The 15,652-nt window shown below is 33.0% G+C and overlaps 2 protein-coding genes across 7 annotated transcripts in view; one reads left to right on the top strand and one right to left on the bottom strand.

The window, feature by feature from the left end:
• Positions 1-6,471: 6,471 nt before the first annotated feature.
• LOC108753815 (GTP-binding protein Rheb homolog) lies at positions 6,472-12,648 on the bottom strand. 4 transcript variants are annotated; one of them, XM_018495731.1, is made up of 8 exons: positions 12,588-12,648; positions 12,231-12,372; positions 8,773-9,130; positions 7,928-8,046; positions 7,395-7,466; positions 7,053-7,260; positions 6,832-6,961; positions 6,472-6,764 (listed from the first exon to the last, which is right to left on the bottom strand). In XM_018495731.1, exons 4-8 carry the CDS (start codon positions 7,974-7,976, stop codon positions 6,675-6,677), a joined length of 549 nt encoding a protein of 182 aa, XP_018351233.1. In that variant the 5' UTR covers positions 7,977-8,046; positions 8,773-9,130; positions 12,231-12,372; positions 12,588-12,648; the 3' UTR covers positions 6,472-6,674. The 4 variants fall into 4 exon arrangements, with proteins under 4 accessions (XP_018351233.1, XP_018351232.1, XP_018351234.1 ...); XM_018495730.1 differs by lacking the exon at positions 12,588-12,648 and having other exon boundaries at positions 12,231-12,481; XM_018495732.1 differs by lacking the exons at positions 8,773-9,130; positions 12,231-12,372; positions 12,588-12,648 and adding an exon at positions 8,497-8,708.
• A 135-nt stretch (positions 12,649-12,783) lies between these two features.
• The window catches only part of LOC108753814 (lysophospholipid acyltransferase 7), a 15,450-nt gene continuing 12,581 nt past the window's right edge, over positions 12,784-15,652 (top strand). Inside the window, exons 1-2 of one of the 3 annotated variants that reach the window (XM_018495729.1) lie at positions 12,784-12,870; positions 13,130-13,292. In XM_018495729.1, coding sequence (XP_018351231.1) covers positions 12,855-12,870; positions 13,130-13,292 — 179 coding nt within the window. In that variant the 5' untranslated portion in view covers positions 12,784-12,854. The other 2 variants (XM_018495726.1, XM_018495728.1) reach the window with 2 other exon arrangements.

A 15,652-nucleotide genomic window follows, 5' to 3' on the forward strand; every position in this document is an offset into this window, starting at 1 on the left:
CCTAAATATAATTAAAACCTCACATAATGTCTCCAAAAACATCCCATTTAATTGAGCACTGCCTAACGACCACATATTTTTCCTACAATAACTAATTCTATAAACAGACGTCTGGAGCAGCTATAGGCTTCCTGATCTCTTCTGTAATTGCAAACATTTTCATGGAGCACTTGAGGAAGGGATCCTTTATAAGGCAATCAATAAACTAAAAAGTTGGATTTCGTTATGTAGACGACACTTTTGTAATCTGGAAACATGGTAGTGATAAACTTCACAAATTCTTAAACTTTCTTAACAATCAACATCCTAATATTCGATTCACCATGGACATAGAAGAGAATGCGAATAAGCTTCCCTTCTTGGATGTTCTTGTCACAAAGAAGGCTGACACCCTGGGCCATGAAGTATACAGCAAGCCAACACACAGATACATGCCAAATTGCACCACTATCCAGCACAAAAATAGTCAGCAATACACTTTGTTGTGCATAGAGCATTCAGTATCTTTAAAAAACATCTACAAACAGAACTCGACTATTTGAAACAAACTTTACAGCGGAACGGATGCAATAAAAAAAAGTGGACAGGACAATCAGCAAACATAGGAGCGGGACAAAGAACAACTTGGACATACAACCATAAGAAGAGTTAAACAAAAGAAGCCTCTCCATTCTTCTATATGTAAAAGGAACAACAGACCGAATCGACAAGATTTTGAACAAACATCCGAATTATTTTTAAGCTTCCAAGGAAGCTCGAGCAAATCTTGAGAAATCCTAAAGACCAAAGACCTCCACTCAGTTCCGCAGGAATATACAAAATGCCTTACTCTTGCGGGATACATCAGTGAAACCGGAAGAATGGTCAACGTACGCATAAAGGATCAACGGGCTGAAACATGCCACACAATCAGCATTGGCAGAACATAGCGTTGAGATAGGACATCAAATATTCGACAAAACGGTTGCTATAACGACGTCATATTTCTTAAGGAAGTACAGAGGTCCTAAGAAATACAGACAATTTGATCAGAAATTCAGGTTATAATATAAATAGGATATGGAAGATTGCTCTCTTGACAAGCCAAGAAAGACTTCCCTTTTCCCCCAATATACCCTGATCCTTTTCTACAGCATCTACAAAGTGTTTCCTGGAGGAGCAGCTCAGTATCAGTGCGCTCCTCGCCCTGATGGAAGTTGTTTTGGCATTAGTAATGGATAAAACATAACCTACAAATCTTCTGGTATTTTTGAATTATTTTAATTATTTATTTGAAATTAAATTTTTATTATAATTAGAATAAAAAATGATCAATTAAAAATCGTTTTAAATGTAATCTAAAAAGAGTTGGAATTAAATGATTAGTCATTTTTTGTAATAATGATAATATTTGTATTTTAATGGTTTAATACAAATACCACCATTATTTACCATTATTAGTTCGTTAATTTATTTTTCGAATTTTAAATAAATTTTATTGTTAATTTTTTTTTATATTATATTTGATGGAAATTCCATTTAGATTGATTTTCTATAGATATCTTATGAGAAAAAAATACAAATTACAGGTACTCGAAATAAATAAAGATGTCATAAGAGACAGTTTAATAAAATAAAAGCCAAATTTTTATTTATCTACTTTTTATTCGAGTATAGAATGAAAGCTAATTATTAATAAATTATAATAAATTAGAAAAGTCGTGGAAATAATTACATAAATGAAATTGATTTATAAAAACGAACTGATTGCATCGCCGGCGACTGTATTGGCGCGTTACTGATTCGCAAAGTGCTTAAAGTAGGATTAACATTGTAAATTAAGTCATATGTAGGGAATATTCGAATTTCCATAAGCATGGAACCTTGAGCCAAAGTACACATACCGTTTTTAGGATTTACGTACATGTATATGTATTGTATTTTATTGTACATCCTTATAACACGGTTATAAATTATGGCTATCTATTTAAATGTAAACAAGAAATATATGTCAGGTTGAAAGAATATTTTTTAATATATCAAAGTCTTATCTTATCATTGAGAAAAAGAAAAAGCTGAGTGGACCGAATTTGTTCATTAAACTGTGCGTTCATGATTTATCCTTGGGGATGCTTGCGAATATTTGCAATATTTGCAATATTGGTTGCGTTCAACAGAAAATTTATTTTGCAATTATTGGAGACTTTCTTCAACTTCTTGTTTGAATTATACTTTTAGATCTAGGCTGTATTCGAGGAACACGCTATCAACGCTATTTGTATCGTACTATCCTTGTTTCATGTTTAATGATGATTAAGATAGAATGACACTAATAGCACTAATAGCGTATCCCCGAACCCAGCTTTAGAAATGGTCCTATCTCAGCACACAATCATAAAATGATTGCAAAACTATTGTGTTCTACTGAACACAACTTGATTACAATTAATAGCTGAATCATACAATCAGACACAATACTAATATATTTCACTCTTCTATTTACCTATTATAGGTTTAATTATGGATTTGATTATAGACTTAATGCTCCTGTTTGCTCATCACTACTATCTCAATTTGTGACATCACAAAATAATACGTGTAAAAATAAAGAATTAAATAATACATGCTGCGGGCACGTATTATGGAACTTCCTTCCTTCCTCTTTAATTGGCCTGCGCCCTTTGTACCGAGGCGATTTGGCCATTAACGAATTAATGGTCTTCGAAATGACTAATCTGTATATAGAAATGCAAGGCACCGGCCAACTCGAACCGGACAAAGAGAATCTCGAAACAGGATAATATAAGCCAAACAAAAAATGACAAAACGACCTTCCAGACTTTAGATGCCTGTGTCTATAATAGTCTACGACGCTTCTGCGCCGCATGAACGCGCGTCCAGACAAATAAAGGGATTGAAAGTTAGAAGATACAAATGCACAGTCAAAGTCAGCCACGCTTTACAAAAGATAGTTGAGGTGACGTAACACCCGAAGCGAGAAACACGTTCAACGTACTCGCTCGGGTGGTTTCACGAGATTATTATTGCGAACTGTTTTGAAATAGATTCCAATGGAAATTATTTCGTTTTCCATAAAACATAATAGAAATTTAGAAAATAATCGAACTACAAATCGGAGTCCATTCCGAATAATTTTATAATACGTACTCAGAAGCAAAAAAATACAATAAAAATTCTTGCAAATATTAATATATAGAAGTGTATTTCAATAAAACACTCGAAATATACCATAACTTTCCTTTTGTTTTGTTGGTAAACAATTAATAAAATTAATAAATAATAAGACATATATAGGCTACATTCTAAAACGTGCTCTTTGAGGAAAATTTGTGGAATATAGCTCTAGAAATGATGAACAGAGAGCCAGAGAGAAATCTTAAAGAGGACATAAGGATTTTTTTAATTGCTGTAACGCAAAATGCTCCTAGAGTCCCTATACCAACGATTCAGCAAACGAGAATAGATTGAAATGAATTGAAATGTATTCAGATTTTCAGAAATATTGATTCACGAATGTTAAAATGAATGTTTTTCAATTCTGAATGCATTTTTATTCATTTATAGGAATTGCATGGAGCATATCTCTATGCCTTTCAATCTAAAAATAATATTAGCTTTTTCTGTGCATTGAGAATACTGTTCAATTCAAAATTTTGAATATGAAATGCAGTTTTTCAATCTAATTAAATCTAAAAAAAGTATTCGCTATTTAAAATACGCATTCGGATAAACAAAAATTTCAATCCATTTTAATCCATTCTCGTTTGCTGGGTAGTGAACCAACCAGAAAACCATATTAGCATCTTAAGACATTGCTTGAGATAACGGACTATGATTTCCGACCTTAGGGAGTTTTAAGTGCATTCGGTAGTCGGTATTACGCTGAGTTTGACTGAGCGCTCAATGAGCTCTTACATTTGTTTAATTGTACTTTTAGATCCAACGAAATATGCCAATTAAATGCAGGAGCGCTCAGTATAAGTGATGTCGAGTTTATAAAAAAATGATCATTAAATACATTTTTCACCAATATATATTTCTTAGCTTTTGTTTTTATTTTAAATTTTTGAGTTAATATTTAAGGACTAGTTAATAACGATTAGTTATTGAGACATAATAAAAGAAGTTCCATTTATTGTTTATAATATTGATTGGGACTATAAATAAACGGAGCATTTTCTATATCAAATGATCAAATATCACAGATCTTTTGTTCGTAAGTTTTAAAAAAATTGAGAAATTTTTAATCTATTCGCTGTGCAATATATTCGATATAATGTCTATTCATTCGGAATGAATATAGATAATTTTAAAATATCTGAATATATTCATAGTCGATATTTTTGCTCGATATTGACATGTCTAATTTCATTCTGTCGTACTGCTCTCATCGAAATAGAAAGAGAAACATCACGGGTCCTAAACGCCACATAAACTGTCAATTTCCGACTTCAAGCTACATAAAATGGGTGCATTCAGTACACAGATATCTACTAGTACTAGATCGCTAATGTCTCCTGCACATAGAACGCTGCATAATACTTGCCGCGCGGCGGAAGTTATCGCACTAACCAATAATTCTATGTTCTTAAGTCGGCCTCACCATGCAAAACTTCTAAAAATGATGTAATATTATTTCCGGCGCACGGCAAAAGTTGGATTGAGTTCAACTTCCGCCGCGCGGTAAGCGTTGCCGCGTTCTGTGTGCAGAAGACATAACTTCTAGACATAACACTAAAATGTTGTAAACGGCCGGATATCCGGTTGAGTTTAAATAATTGCTCCAATCATTTTGCTCATCATACACAATACATACACACATCGTACACATGTATTTAACATACATAAATGAAAGGGGCATTGCCTATACTCGCGCTGATGCAAAAATCTGTTCGAGAGAAAAAGATAGTAAGGGTTAAATGTTCCCAATGCGCCGGGATCGGTTCCGGCATTCCTTGTTCAAGTACCGCGTGTGGAGTCGGAAAGTAGGGGGAGTCGATTCTGTATCTTCAAATAAGATAAAATTTACAAAAATTTACTAAGTACAAATTTACTGAGAGCAAATTTACTAAGTGTTGACCAATGAAATTATCAGTATTCTAGTAAATTCGCTCACTTTTGTAATTTTCATCTCGTTTTAAGATACAGAATCAATTCAGGGATTCAACTACAATGATGGACAACAGGAATGAAGAACAGACGCATGCGATTTATCAATATTTGCCTTTTTCTCGCACAGATTTTTGCATCAAACTTAGCGCTCTATTCCCCTTCTAGTTATGTATGTTCTAAGGTTTAGGGTGCGATTACATGGAGCGCGGTACGCGGTACAGTAACTAATAGTAACTAATTAGGCAACTAGGGAACCGCGTACCACGTACCGCCCATTTCTTTCGCTGATGTTATACATGGAGCGCAGTTTGCGGCACGGGCTAGTGACAAACTCACTTAATAAGAATTTTTCTAAATATATTAACTTATTTTTATGTACACTTTATCGATAGTTTTATTTTTTTAAGTAGATTTACTTAATAATTGCGTTTAAATTAATTAATTCCATTAAAAAGTGCATAACAGTGCATAGTAACGTGAGTTTGTTACTAGCCCGTGCCGCAAACTGCACTGCTTTCCAATTTGCTTAGTTAGTTACTATTAATTACTGTACCGCGTACCGCGTACCGCGCTCCATGTAATCGCATCCTTAAGCTTTTATCTTCTACGCAATCAGCAGCAGCAATAGCGCAACTATTTAAATTCTAATCACATTAAATTAACAAATAAGTTCAAAATGTATAAAGTAACTGCAAAGTAATTCAAATTAGTTACTAATAAAATGTAATTAAGTTAAGTTATAATTGGAAAAAAAAGAATGAAGTTATACTGAAAAAAGTAAGTCAAACTGTAACTTAGTTACGAGTAATTAGTTACTTTTCAATCTTGTAAATTATTTATTATTGGATGGGTGGCCGTTTTGGAACAATACTATCTGACAAATCTTTTTTAATTTTTTTTGCATAATGAAACATACATTTTATCGCCTTATTTTCTTGTGTACTATTATCAGTGTATAATAATTATAACAATTATAATAAACGAAAACGTTTTGTATAATTGATATTTATGAAATAGATTAGAAATAGATTTTTTAAGTTAGCCTTTCAATATGTATTTTTTTTATAAAAGGAAATATATTTAAACGCATTAAAAAGAATAGAAACCTTATAGACTTAACTAAAATTATAATTTAACTTATATGTGAATTGATCTTAATAATAAATTCTACATCTATTTAGGGACCCAAAACATAATCAAACAGAAATTATAATAATAATATGCTACATTATCTTAATTATATAATCCAAATGTTAAACCAAAATGTATGTATATAAGAATAAGTATAATTTATCATAAAAATAATAATCATTGTATAATTAATATAACCATAAATAATATTTTCATGGTCATGTATTATGTATATTAATTAACTAAATTATCTATAATGTATAACGAGAAAAAATAAAATATAATCATTTAACATACACTTTTCATTTACACTTTTTGACACTTATATTTATCTTAATGAGATTGTAAAGGTATCAGAGTATAACGATAATGGTTTCTTTTACCAAATTTTACACATTTACATTTTTGTTAAAGCCATTGATTCAAACAATTCAACAAATAATACAATTCGGCTTTTCTTGTACGTTCCCATTGGCTTTCTCGATCTCCTTTAGTAGTGTGTGAAAAATATCTGCAACAGACTACGGAAAATGCGTTCAATAAAAATTTCGCAATATACTTCGAGATTGGAAAAGCATCTGTAGATACCTCATTTTGTTTTGCACTGGTTTCTAGAAATGCTGCATTCCAAGAGTTTGCTAAACGTTTTCCCTGATCTGTCGTGATCATGCGATCAACATACAGATCTGTTTTATTACCCACTAATACGATCGGAACACTATAAAACCGAAGATGTTATTCAACATCTATAAATGCTGAATGAATGAACATCGCACAAATATTGAGCATTTGAGAACTTGGATACTTACTGGAGTTTTCCAGTAATGTCGAGTAATTTGTCATAAATAATTTGTACAATCTCAAAACTCTTTGCACTGGTTATGCTATATACTAGAACATAGCCATGAATATCCATCGAATACTGAGTAGGAAATATACTATATTCATCCTGACCAGCTGTATCTACTAACTTGAGTTCATAATCTTGACTATTTACTCGTGTACTTTTTGTGAACGCTGTAACGTGCGAAACTTGTAATACTTTTAAATTGCATAATGCATTCAATTTCTATAAATTATAGATTCGTAGAATAAAATAATAGAATAGAATAAAATAATAAAAACTAGAAAATGAGAAAAGTATTTCTTACTATTTTCTATTGTAGGATCATATGAGTCTACAAACTGTCCCTCGACAAATTGTATACTAAGAGATGATTTACCTATTAAAATTAAATATATATTAAATACATATTTAATTTAAGTAAATATATAAATGTATCTTTCTGTTATATAATGTTAAAATGTTTCTTTTCTCAGTTATATAATGCTAATCATGTCTTACTATAAAAAGTTTCAAGTTATATTCCATAGATAATAATAGGTACAGACTGTGATATCCCATAAAGGTTGTAACTATCAGTTTAGAATGTGTGTAAATTAGCTTAATTTTTATTACATACATACATACATTTTCTCTCTCTCTCTCTCTCTCTCTCTCTTTCTCTCTCTCTCAAGTATCAAATTGAAGAAATTGTGTGTGTATGTGCTGATACAATTAGATGACTGTTCTCTTTCAAACAAAATACAGACATCAAGATCAGGAAATGTCTATACCTACTATAATCTACAATATATCCATGCAAAAAGGATATCTTATCTTATCATATAACATATGTCTTACCTACAAATCTATAGCCCATAATAGCTATTTTCCTCTGTTTTGGTGGCATGTTGTAGCATTTACGAACTGAAAAGCAGCAAGTATATTCAATGAAAGCTGATGCATAATCCAGCTAAAACCTGTGAACAAAGGAAGATTTTATATCTAGTCTGGAAATCTTCTCACGTTCATTAACATCTTAGAATTGTATGGTGATAATGAATTTGCTAGACACATCTTATACTAAAGAATATTTTTTGCTTTAGGAAAAATAAATTGAAAAAAAAACAGCCGAAACATTACATAAACCAGTCTGGACACATTGTTTAGCTACATTACACATATTTATGTAATAATATGTACTTTCTACTCTCTCTCTAACAATGAAGTAAATTTTGATGTTATTGACAATGAGCTACATACATTATATCCTCATAAATCTGATCAATAATGGATTGTTGATCTCATCATGATGTAAGAAGACATGATGGATCTCATAATCTTATGAGAAACATGTCGCAATGAAAAGAAAAAATTAAACAGAAAAAGAAAGTTGGGATACACACATGCATCTCAGAAGTGCATCTTACATCGATATACAGCATCCCTTAGATTATGAAGCAGTGATGTTTCTCTGAAGAGTCGTACATAAATCGACAGACCTTTGTAGTTCGTACTTTGTGCCAGAGGAAAAATATCGCTCGGAACTACGCATCGTTTGATGCATGTAATGTATTACGCGTAGCGTATGTATATATGTGTGGTATGTATATATGTGCTATGTATGAAGTGGAAGAGAAAAAGAAAGATAAAGGAACGGTAAGAAAGGGAAAGAGTGCGAGATGACGTCAATAACTTTTATATACCCAAGCATCATGTTTCACGTTTGATTTGATCTGAAGTCCATTATTTCCGGATGACGCATTCAGCAGTCAGCCACGTTTCGACTTTCGACAGTTCGACGGCCGTTGCTGGTCGTTGCTGATGCGGGACGGATATGGATCAGTAGCAGTCAATCAATGCAAGTCAATGTTGCTGTTGGGCAGTATCGAGGCGTTTCCTTCTTCTAATTTAATGGCGCTCGCCGACGGAATAACGGCGATTCCGGCCAAATCGTGATGTTGTAAATTGTGAATGGAATACCCATGGCATAAGAATACAAGGTGATATAAGGTATTCCATTTTCAACTCACAAGGATGCGCAGTCGTCTTGAACATAGCTCTCTGACCAATCAAAACGTTATCTCAAATTGTAAGGGTAAAATCACACGGTACAACCAATTAGCGCTATTCCGCACTTTCCATCACGCAAGTTTTGTGTACTATGTTTACATGGTGCGTCAAAGATGCATCTAGGATGAATATAATTTAAACACTACTTATAATTTTATGTTAATAATTTACTTATTAAAATGATATATAATATAAAAAAAATTATCACTATGTGGTATTTAATATTTTACAATTAATATTTTTTATTTAGCAGACTAAACAGTTGAGTAAGCGCTCGCTGTTATTGATATATTCTTTTAAATCTTCCAATTAGCATTTTAGATCTGGAAGAATACATCAATAGCAGCGAGCGCTCACTTAATTGTTGAGTTCGCTAAACGCAGCCATTATTACGTCCACTGAACGCAGCTCATAAGGCCTAATGTCCATGATGCTAGAACTCGGTCCGAGTTCTCGGATCGAGAAATGTATAGCTAATTAACTTACAATTTTTACGGAAAACCGGCAAGTTGATTGGCTATACATTTCTTGATCCGGAAACTCGGACCAAATTCTAGCATCGTGGGCATTGGGCCTAATAATTTTTTGAACTGTTTTAACGCATTTATTATCATTTTTCCTTATCATGTGAACAAGAGCGCGATTCCATAAGGACACTCTACAATGGTATTATTTATGTTTCTGATTGGTTGTCGTGACAAATATTTCAACCGACAACGGGTCGTTGCAAATACCCGTTGTCGGTTGAAATATTTGTCACGACAACCAATCAGAAACATAAATAATACCATTAACGCTTTTAATTAATTGTCATGACAAACATTTCAACTGGCAACAGTTGTTTGCAACGCATTGTAGAATGCCCTTAACTGTCTTTACATGCCTACCGACAGTTGTCGTTGCGCCGATATTTTATATGATGAAAAGGCTGCGCAACGATACCGACAACTGTCGTTAGACGTGTAAAACAGTTACGGAATTGCGCCCCAGGGCACGTTAAAATCGCACGTAATGCGTCATTAGGTTGTTCACGTCGTATACTCCATAGATATAATAAAGCGGGGAGCACAGACTCTTGCATAGTGTATAACACGTAATGCATAAGAAAATAAACCAATTAAAGTCCTTTGTTTCCTTCCTTTCGATGAAATAAAGAATTCTGATTGATTGAATTTTTTACGCTTTATGCGTTATGCGTTATTCAAGAGTCTGTGGTCCCCGCTTAAAAATGGATCGTGCGCGAGGTTTGAAACGTAAAGTTTATTTGTCACTAGTCCGTGCCACTTACTGCGCTACATGTAAGGGTGATGTCCCATGCAGTGGATCGTGCGTAAGCGGATTCGCGTATCACTAATCACAGAATTATTCTCTTAAATCTGCTTGCGAAATTTACAAACAGATCTAAGAGAATGATTCTGTGATTGATGATACACGAATCCGCTTACGCACGATCCGTTGCATGGGATATCACTCTAAGGGTGCGATTACATGTAGCGCGGTACGCGGTATGCGATACAGAAACTAATTAGGTAACTGTAGGTATCGTGCAAACCGTGCCACTTGCTTCTTTTCCCTTATATTACATATAGTGCTAGTAGCAGCACGGGCTAGTATTATAAATTTTTTAAAATATATTTACTTACTTCTATGCATATTTCATTAATACTCTTATTTTTTCAACGGATTTACTTAATAATTGCATTTAAATCAATTAATTCTATTAAAAAGTGTTTAGTAACGTGAATTTATTACTGGTTCATGCCGCTCACTACGCTACGTGCGACACGCGATATATTCAATGAGAATATAATTTTTAAAATAAAAACATCGGTAAAGTTGTACACTCGTTAGATATCGCATGTCACGCGCGACGAACATCGCGCTGGTGTGCCGGAAGCATAACACCGTAGCACAGTATAATCATATCCAGTAGCGACAGGGAACTTTTTTGTAATATGCAATTTTTAGTGCGCATGTATCGGTTTGTACATTTAGAAATATGGCGGACGTATTAGAAGCTTAATAAAAATTCAAATTTGAGAGCCTGTCCTATCATAACTCTACTGTAGCCTAGTTTCCACCGAGGATTTAATCCGGGTCAGAATATAAAAATCAACCAACTACAATCGAGTATTCCCCTGTTACAGTCGAACGACAGAGGAATGTTCGACTATAATTGATTGGTTCTTATATTCTGATCCGGATTAAACCCTCGGTGGAAACTAAGCCTGTGTACACTTCATAACATGACAGTGAATCATGTGAACACTTACATCAAAGATGCCGACGTTCAATGTCGCTACTGGGTATGATTATATCATAGACATAGAAGATAGACCCAGCATCTATAGTATATGCTGGGTTTGGCCACAGTGCATACAGTAGCGCAATTCCCTGTCGACACCTTTGAAGTTAGTGTGGCCAAAATGGAGTGCGCATGCGCGAAATAATCAAGTTACCTAGGTTACCATGATTACCACCTAAACTTCTTTCTCTTTTCATCCTTTTTTCGTTCTGTCAAAACTCACTAGAATTATTCGTTAGTAAGAGCTATTATAGAACCATATTAGAGCATGCAACGCGAATAAACCTACTATTACAATTAAATAATCTAATGAATGATGAATAATCATTATATATTATTCTTTTTTTTCACAATTTTTTGGAGTTGACACAGCACTTGAAACAGAGAGCTAAGATCAAAGTGCTCTTCCAAGAGCTAACCTATATAATTATATAAGTTAACTATTCTCTCAAAAAGAAAACTTTTTTGCTTTTCTTCTTTATTTTCGTTCACTTTTTCACTTTACTTCACTTTTTCACGAGACTAGTCTCTTGAGATTTTTTACACAACATTACCAAATGGACAATGTAGGTTATATTTCCCTCTAAATTTCTGTTCTCAGCTCTTTAAATGGAACATTGAAACAGTCATGTAAATAGAAAGAGAGCAATAAAGAAGGAGGAAATGAGACGGGGCAACTTGCTTATTTCGCGCATGCGCACATTTTGGCCACGCAAAATCAGAGTTGCGCTACTGTATATACTGTAGTTTGGCAGAACGGTGCGAGAGGCAAAATATCGGGGCAACCTGTCCTTCTTTACGCGCGCATCTTGACATTCTTGACAAAGTCAAAATGACTGACTACGTTAGAATCGTTTGTATTCTTTGTCCATTGTTATAATTGTGTTACTTTGCGTCACTCAGTATTAATAATTGTTTATTCGCGCTCCTTTAAAAAAAAATTGAACATGAAGACATGCAGCGCATGTGGGTATCAAAAGAAACCTGGTGGACAGGAAAAAATATTCTTTCACATGTAAATAAAACGAGTGATTTTGAAAGAATCCTGATGACAAGGAGAAAATATCCTGTCACATATAAATGAAGCATATGTTTACGTGTTGTATGCATGTACATAAGTAGAGGTTAAAATGTTTTACTTACGTGTGAAAGGATATTTTTTCTCTGTTCGCTAAATTTCTTTTGATGCCCACATGCGTTGCACGTCTTCATATTTAATTTTTTTTACAAAAAAAAACGCAATACTAACAGTTATTAATAATGAGTTCAAAGAATATAGACAATTCTAACGTAATCAGCCATTTTGATTTTGTCAAGATGCGCGCGCAGAGAAGGACAGATTGCTCCGATGCTATTTTGCCTCTCGCACCGTTCTGCCAAATCCAGCATATACTATAGAAAAGTATATAGATGCTGGGTCTATCTTGTATGTTATGAATTATACTGTGACCGTGATCTGTGATTATGTTATGGTGTTGATTGTATGTTATGTATCTGTGCTTATTTAATGAATTAACTCCTGCTGTTCGTATAATCTGAAATTAAGGAATTTTAATTGTATCGAATCTGGACTTGGGAATCAGGTGCTATATTAACAAAAAAAGAAGAGAAAGTGCCATTCATTTATATTCGAACGATGTTGTGGGATGATGTTATTTATGTACTATTGCTATTACTTTCCATAGTGTTCGGGCCGTTTTATTGTAAAATAGAAGGACTTCGTACAAAACAATGGGTCGCGACCCTTTTCGGCTTCGCATTAGTTGTCTGTGTTTCAGGACTGTCGGTCTTGCATCCAATCGTTACCGTTCTCATCAACGCAGTTATCGTAACCAACTTATCATGGAAGTACGAATATATATTTTTTTTAACTAAATCTTTTTTTATAAAATTGACTTGCATTTAGAGTATTGCTCACTGATTCTGCTAAAATTTTACGTAAGTATGTATTTTAAAATACAAAATTTGTGTCTAATAATCTTTTTTTAATAATTTAAACTATATATGATGTTAAAGTTTAGAATTTTTTTCATGAAATTTTTATATATTTTCAGTGCTTTCTGATATACATATGTACCCAGATAATCAGATGTGCCGAAATTACCTACTACAAATTTATGTTACATATGTTGGCAAAAATCAGGCAGTAGTCAATTTGTCATTTCAACTAGCGTTAACAAAAATATAGCAAAAATTCTGCAGAAACTGCATCATAACATAGTAAAAAATAATATATTATAAAAATTTATTAAATAATTCAGCATAAATAGAACAAAATTCAAACATTATATGCTGACACGTACAATATATAAACAAAAAATAAACAAAAGCTAAATTTAACATGTCATGTTAAGTTAGAAAAATATATTTACAAATGTGGCATATTGCTATCACATGTGAGAATAATAAAGCAGCAGGAATACTATACTGATTTATCATATCAAATACTGACAGCAAAAACAACAAAAATTAAGCATAGCCTGCCACCACAAAGTAACTGTCCAAAATGGCATATTGCTATCACATGTGAGAATGATAAAGCAGCAGGAATACTGTACTGATTTATCATATCAAATACTGACAGCAAAAACAATAAAAATTGAGCATAGCCTGCCATCACGAAGTAACTATCCAAAATGCAGCATATATGTATTGCAATATATGTTGTGATCTGCTGTTTTTATCAGCTGTTAAAAACAAAAATGTAGCAGAAATCATCCATACAGCACAGAATTTACAGTAATATCATTGCAAAATCTACAATATTGCTACAACATACAATATTGCTGTAATGCAGCAGTGTTGCTATAACTTTTGTGTAACTTTGTGCTGTGCATAATAACGTCATATGTAATTCCAAAAATGTAACAAAAATTCAAGAAATAATAATATGTTAATATACAAATAATTATTAGTATTTTCAGATTAGTAAAGTAAATATATCTAGATAGTCAAGTCTGCCAAGATCATGTATTACAATTTGTATTGTCACGTACTATGTTGACAGAACTCTGGCAGTAGTCACAATAATCTGTCAAGTATCAATAAAAATACAGTAAGAAACGAGCAGTTCCAAAAAAAGTATCAAGATATATTATTAAAAATCCTGCAAAAATTAATTAGAATTAGCATAAATTAGTAGATTCTGAACATTACATGCTGACACAATGTGTCATCAAACACTAAACCAAAACTGAGCATAACGTGATATCATTTATACAGGGTGTCCCGCGATACTTCTCCAACCGCCCACAAAAAGGTAGATGGGATCGAAATAAACATAAAAGTCCTTTATCATTTAGCAATATTCGTAATAATAATCGTGTAATAATAATATTAATCTTTGCAATTGTACTAATGAGAGCGCGCCGATAGAAACGCTCCAGCCACTCGAGATATACTGGCAAATGCTCCATAGGTATCCCATCGGTGTTGGATGCAAAAACGCTTTCCTTGTTCAGGAGCGCTCGAACTCCGCACTGTGGTTTCTGCGGTTCCCAACAGATTTTGGTGCTTCGCCGAGTTTCTTCCTATGATCCTTTGTAGCCAATTCTGTGAAGGGTGCATTCCGCCACTCCTTAAAGCGAATCGATTTCGGTATATGTTATTTCGAGAAGCCAACCGCGTAATTATGACTCCTTTCCAAGTTTAAAATTTATTATACAAATACTAATTTAACAAATATATTCATAAGCAATAAAAACTTTTACTAGTAAACACATACATTTTCATACTTGTTTAACAAGTACCCATAAGTAAAAATACATCAATGAAACTTGCTAGCAAATGAGCACACAGCATGCTGGGGTGTGCTGTGTGACATGCACATATATATATTTTTTGTATTAAATCTTTGTCTTACTAAATAAATGAGTCTACAATATACTAAATATAATGAAAACTAAAAAGATTAAATAAAGTCCTCAGTAAGGTAGAATGTATCATGTAATACAAGCAAAGCTATAACATATATTAGGTGTAGTAAAAAGTCATCGCGTATTTTTTAGCTCAAAGTTGTACATATATACAATATCTTCGTCAATAATGAATGAAATTCAAATTTAAAAAAAGGGTTTTAAAGCTTGAAATCTCTACTTTTAAAAGCTTATCACATTTTTTAAGTTTATATGAGTTTGATAATTTTTACATACCAAAAACTACGAGCTGAAAAAGACGAAAAATTTTCTTCTCACTTTGTGGATTTGTAA

This window comes from Trachymyrmex septentrionalis, unplaced genomic scaffold (assembly GCF_001594115.1).
Source record: "Trachymyrmex septentrionalis isolate Tsep2-gDNA-1 unplaced genomic scaffold, Tsep1.0 scaffold72, whole genome shotgun sequence".
In the NCBI taxonomy this organism is placed as follows: domain Eukaryota; kingdom Metazoa; phylum Arthropoda; class Insecta; order Hymenoptera; family Formicidae; genus Trachymyrmex; species Trachymyrmex septentrionalis.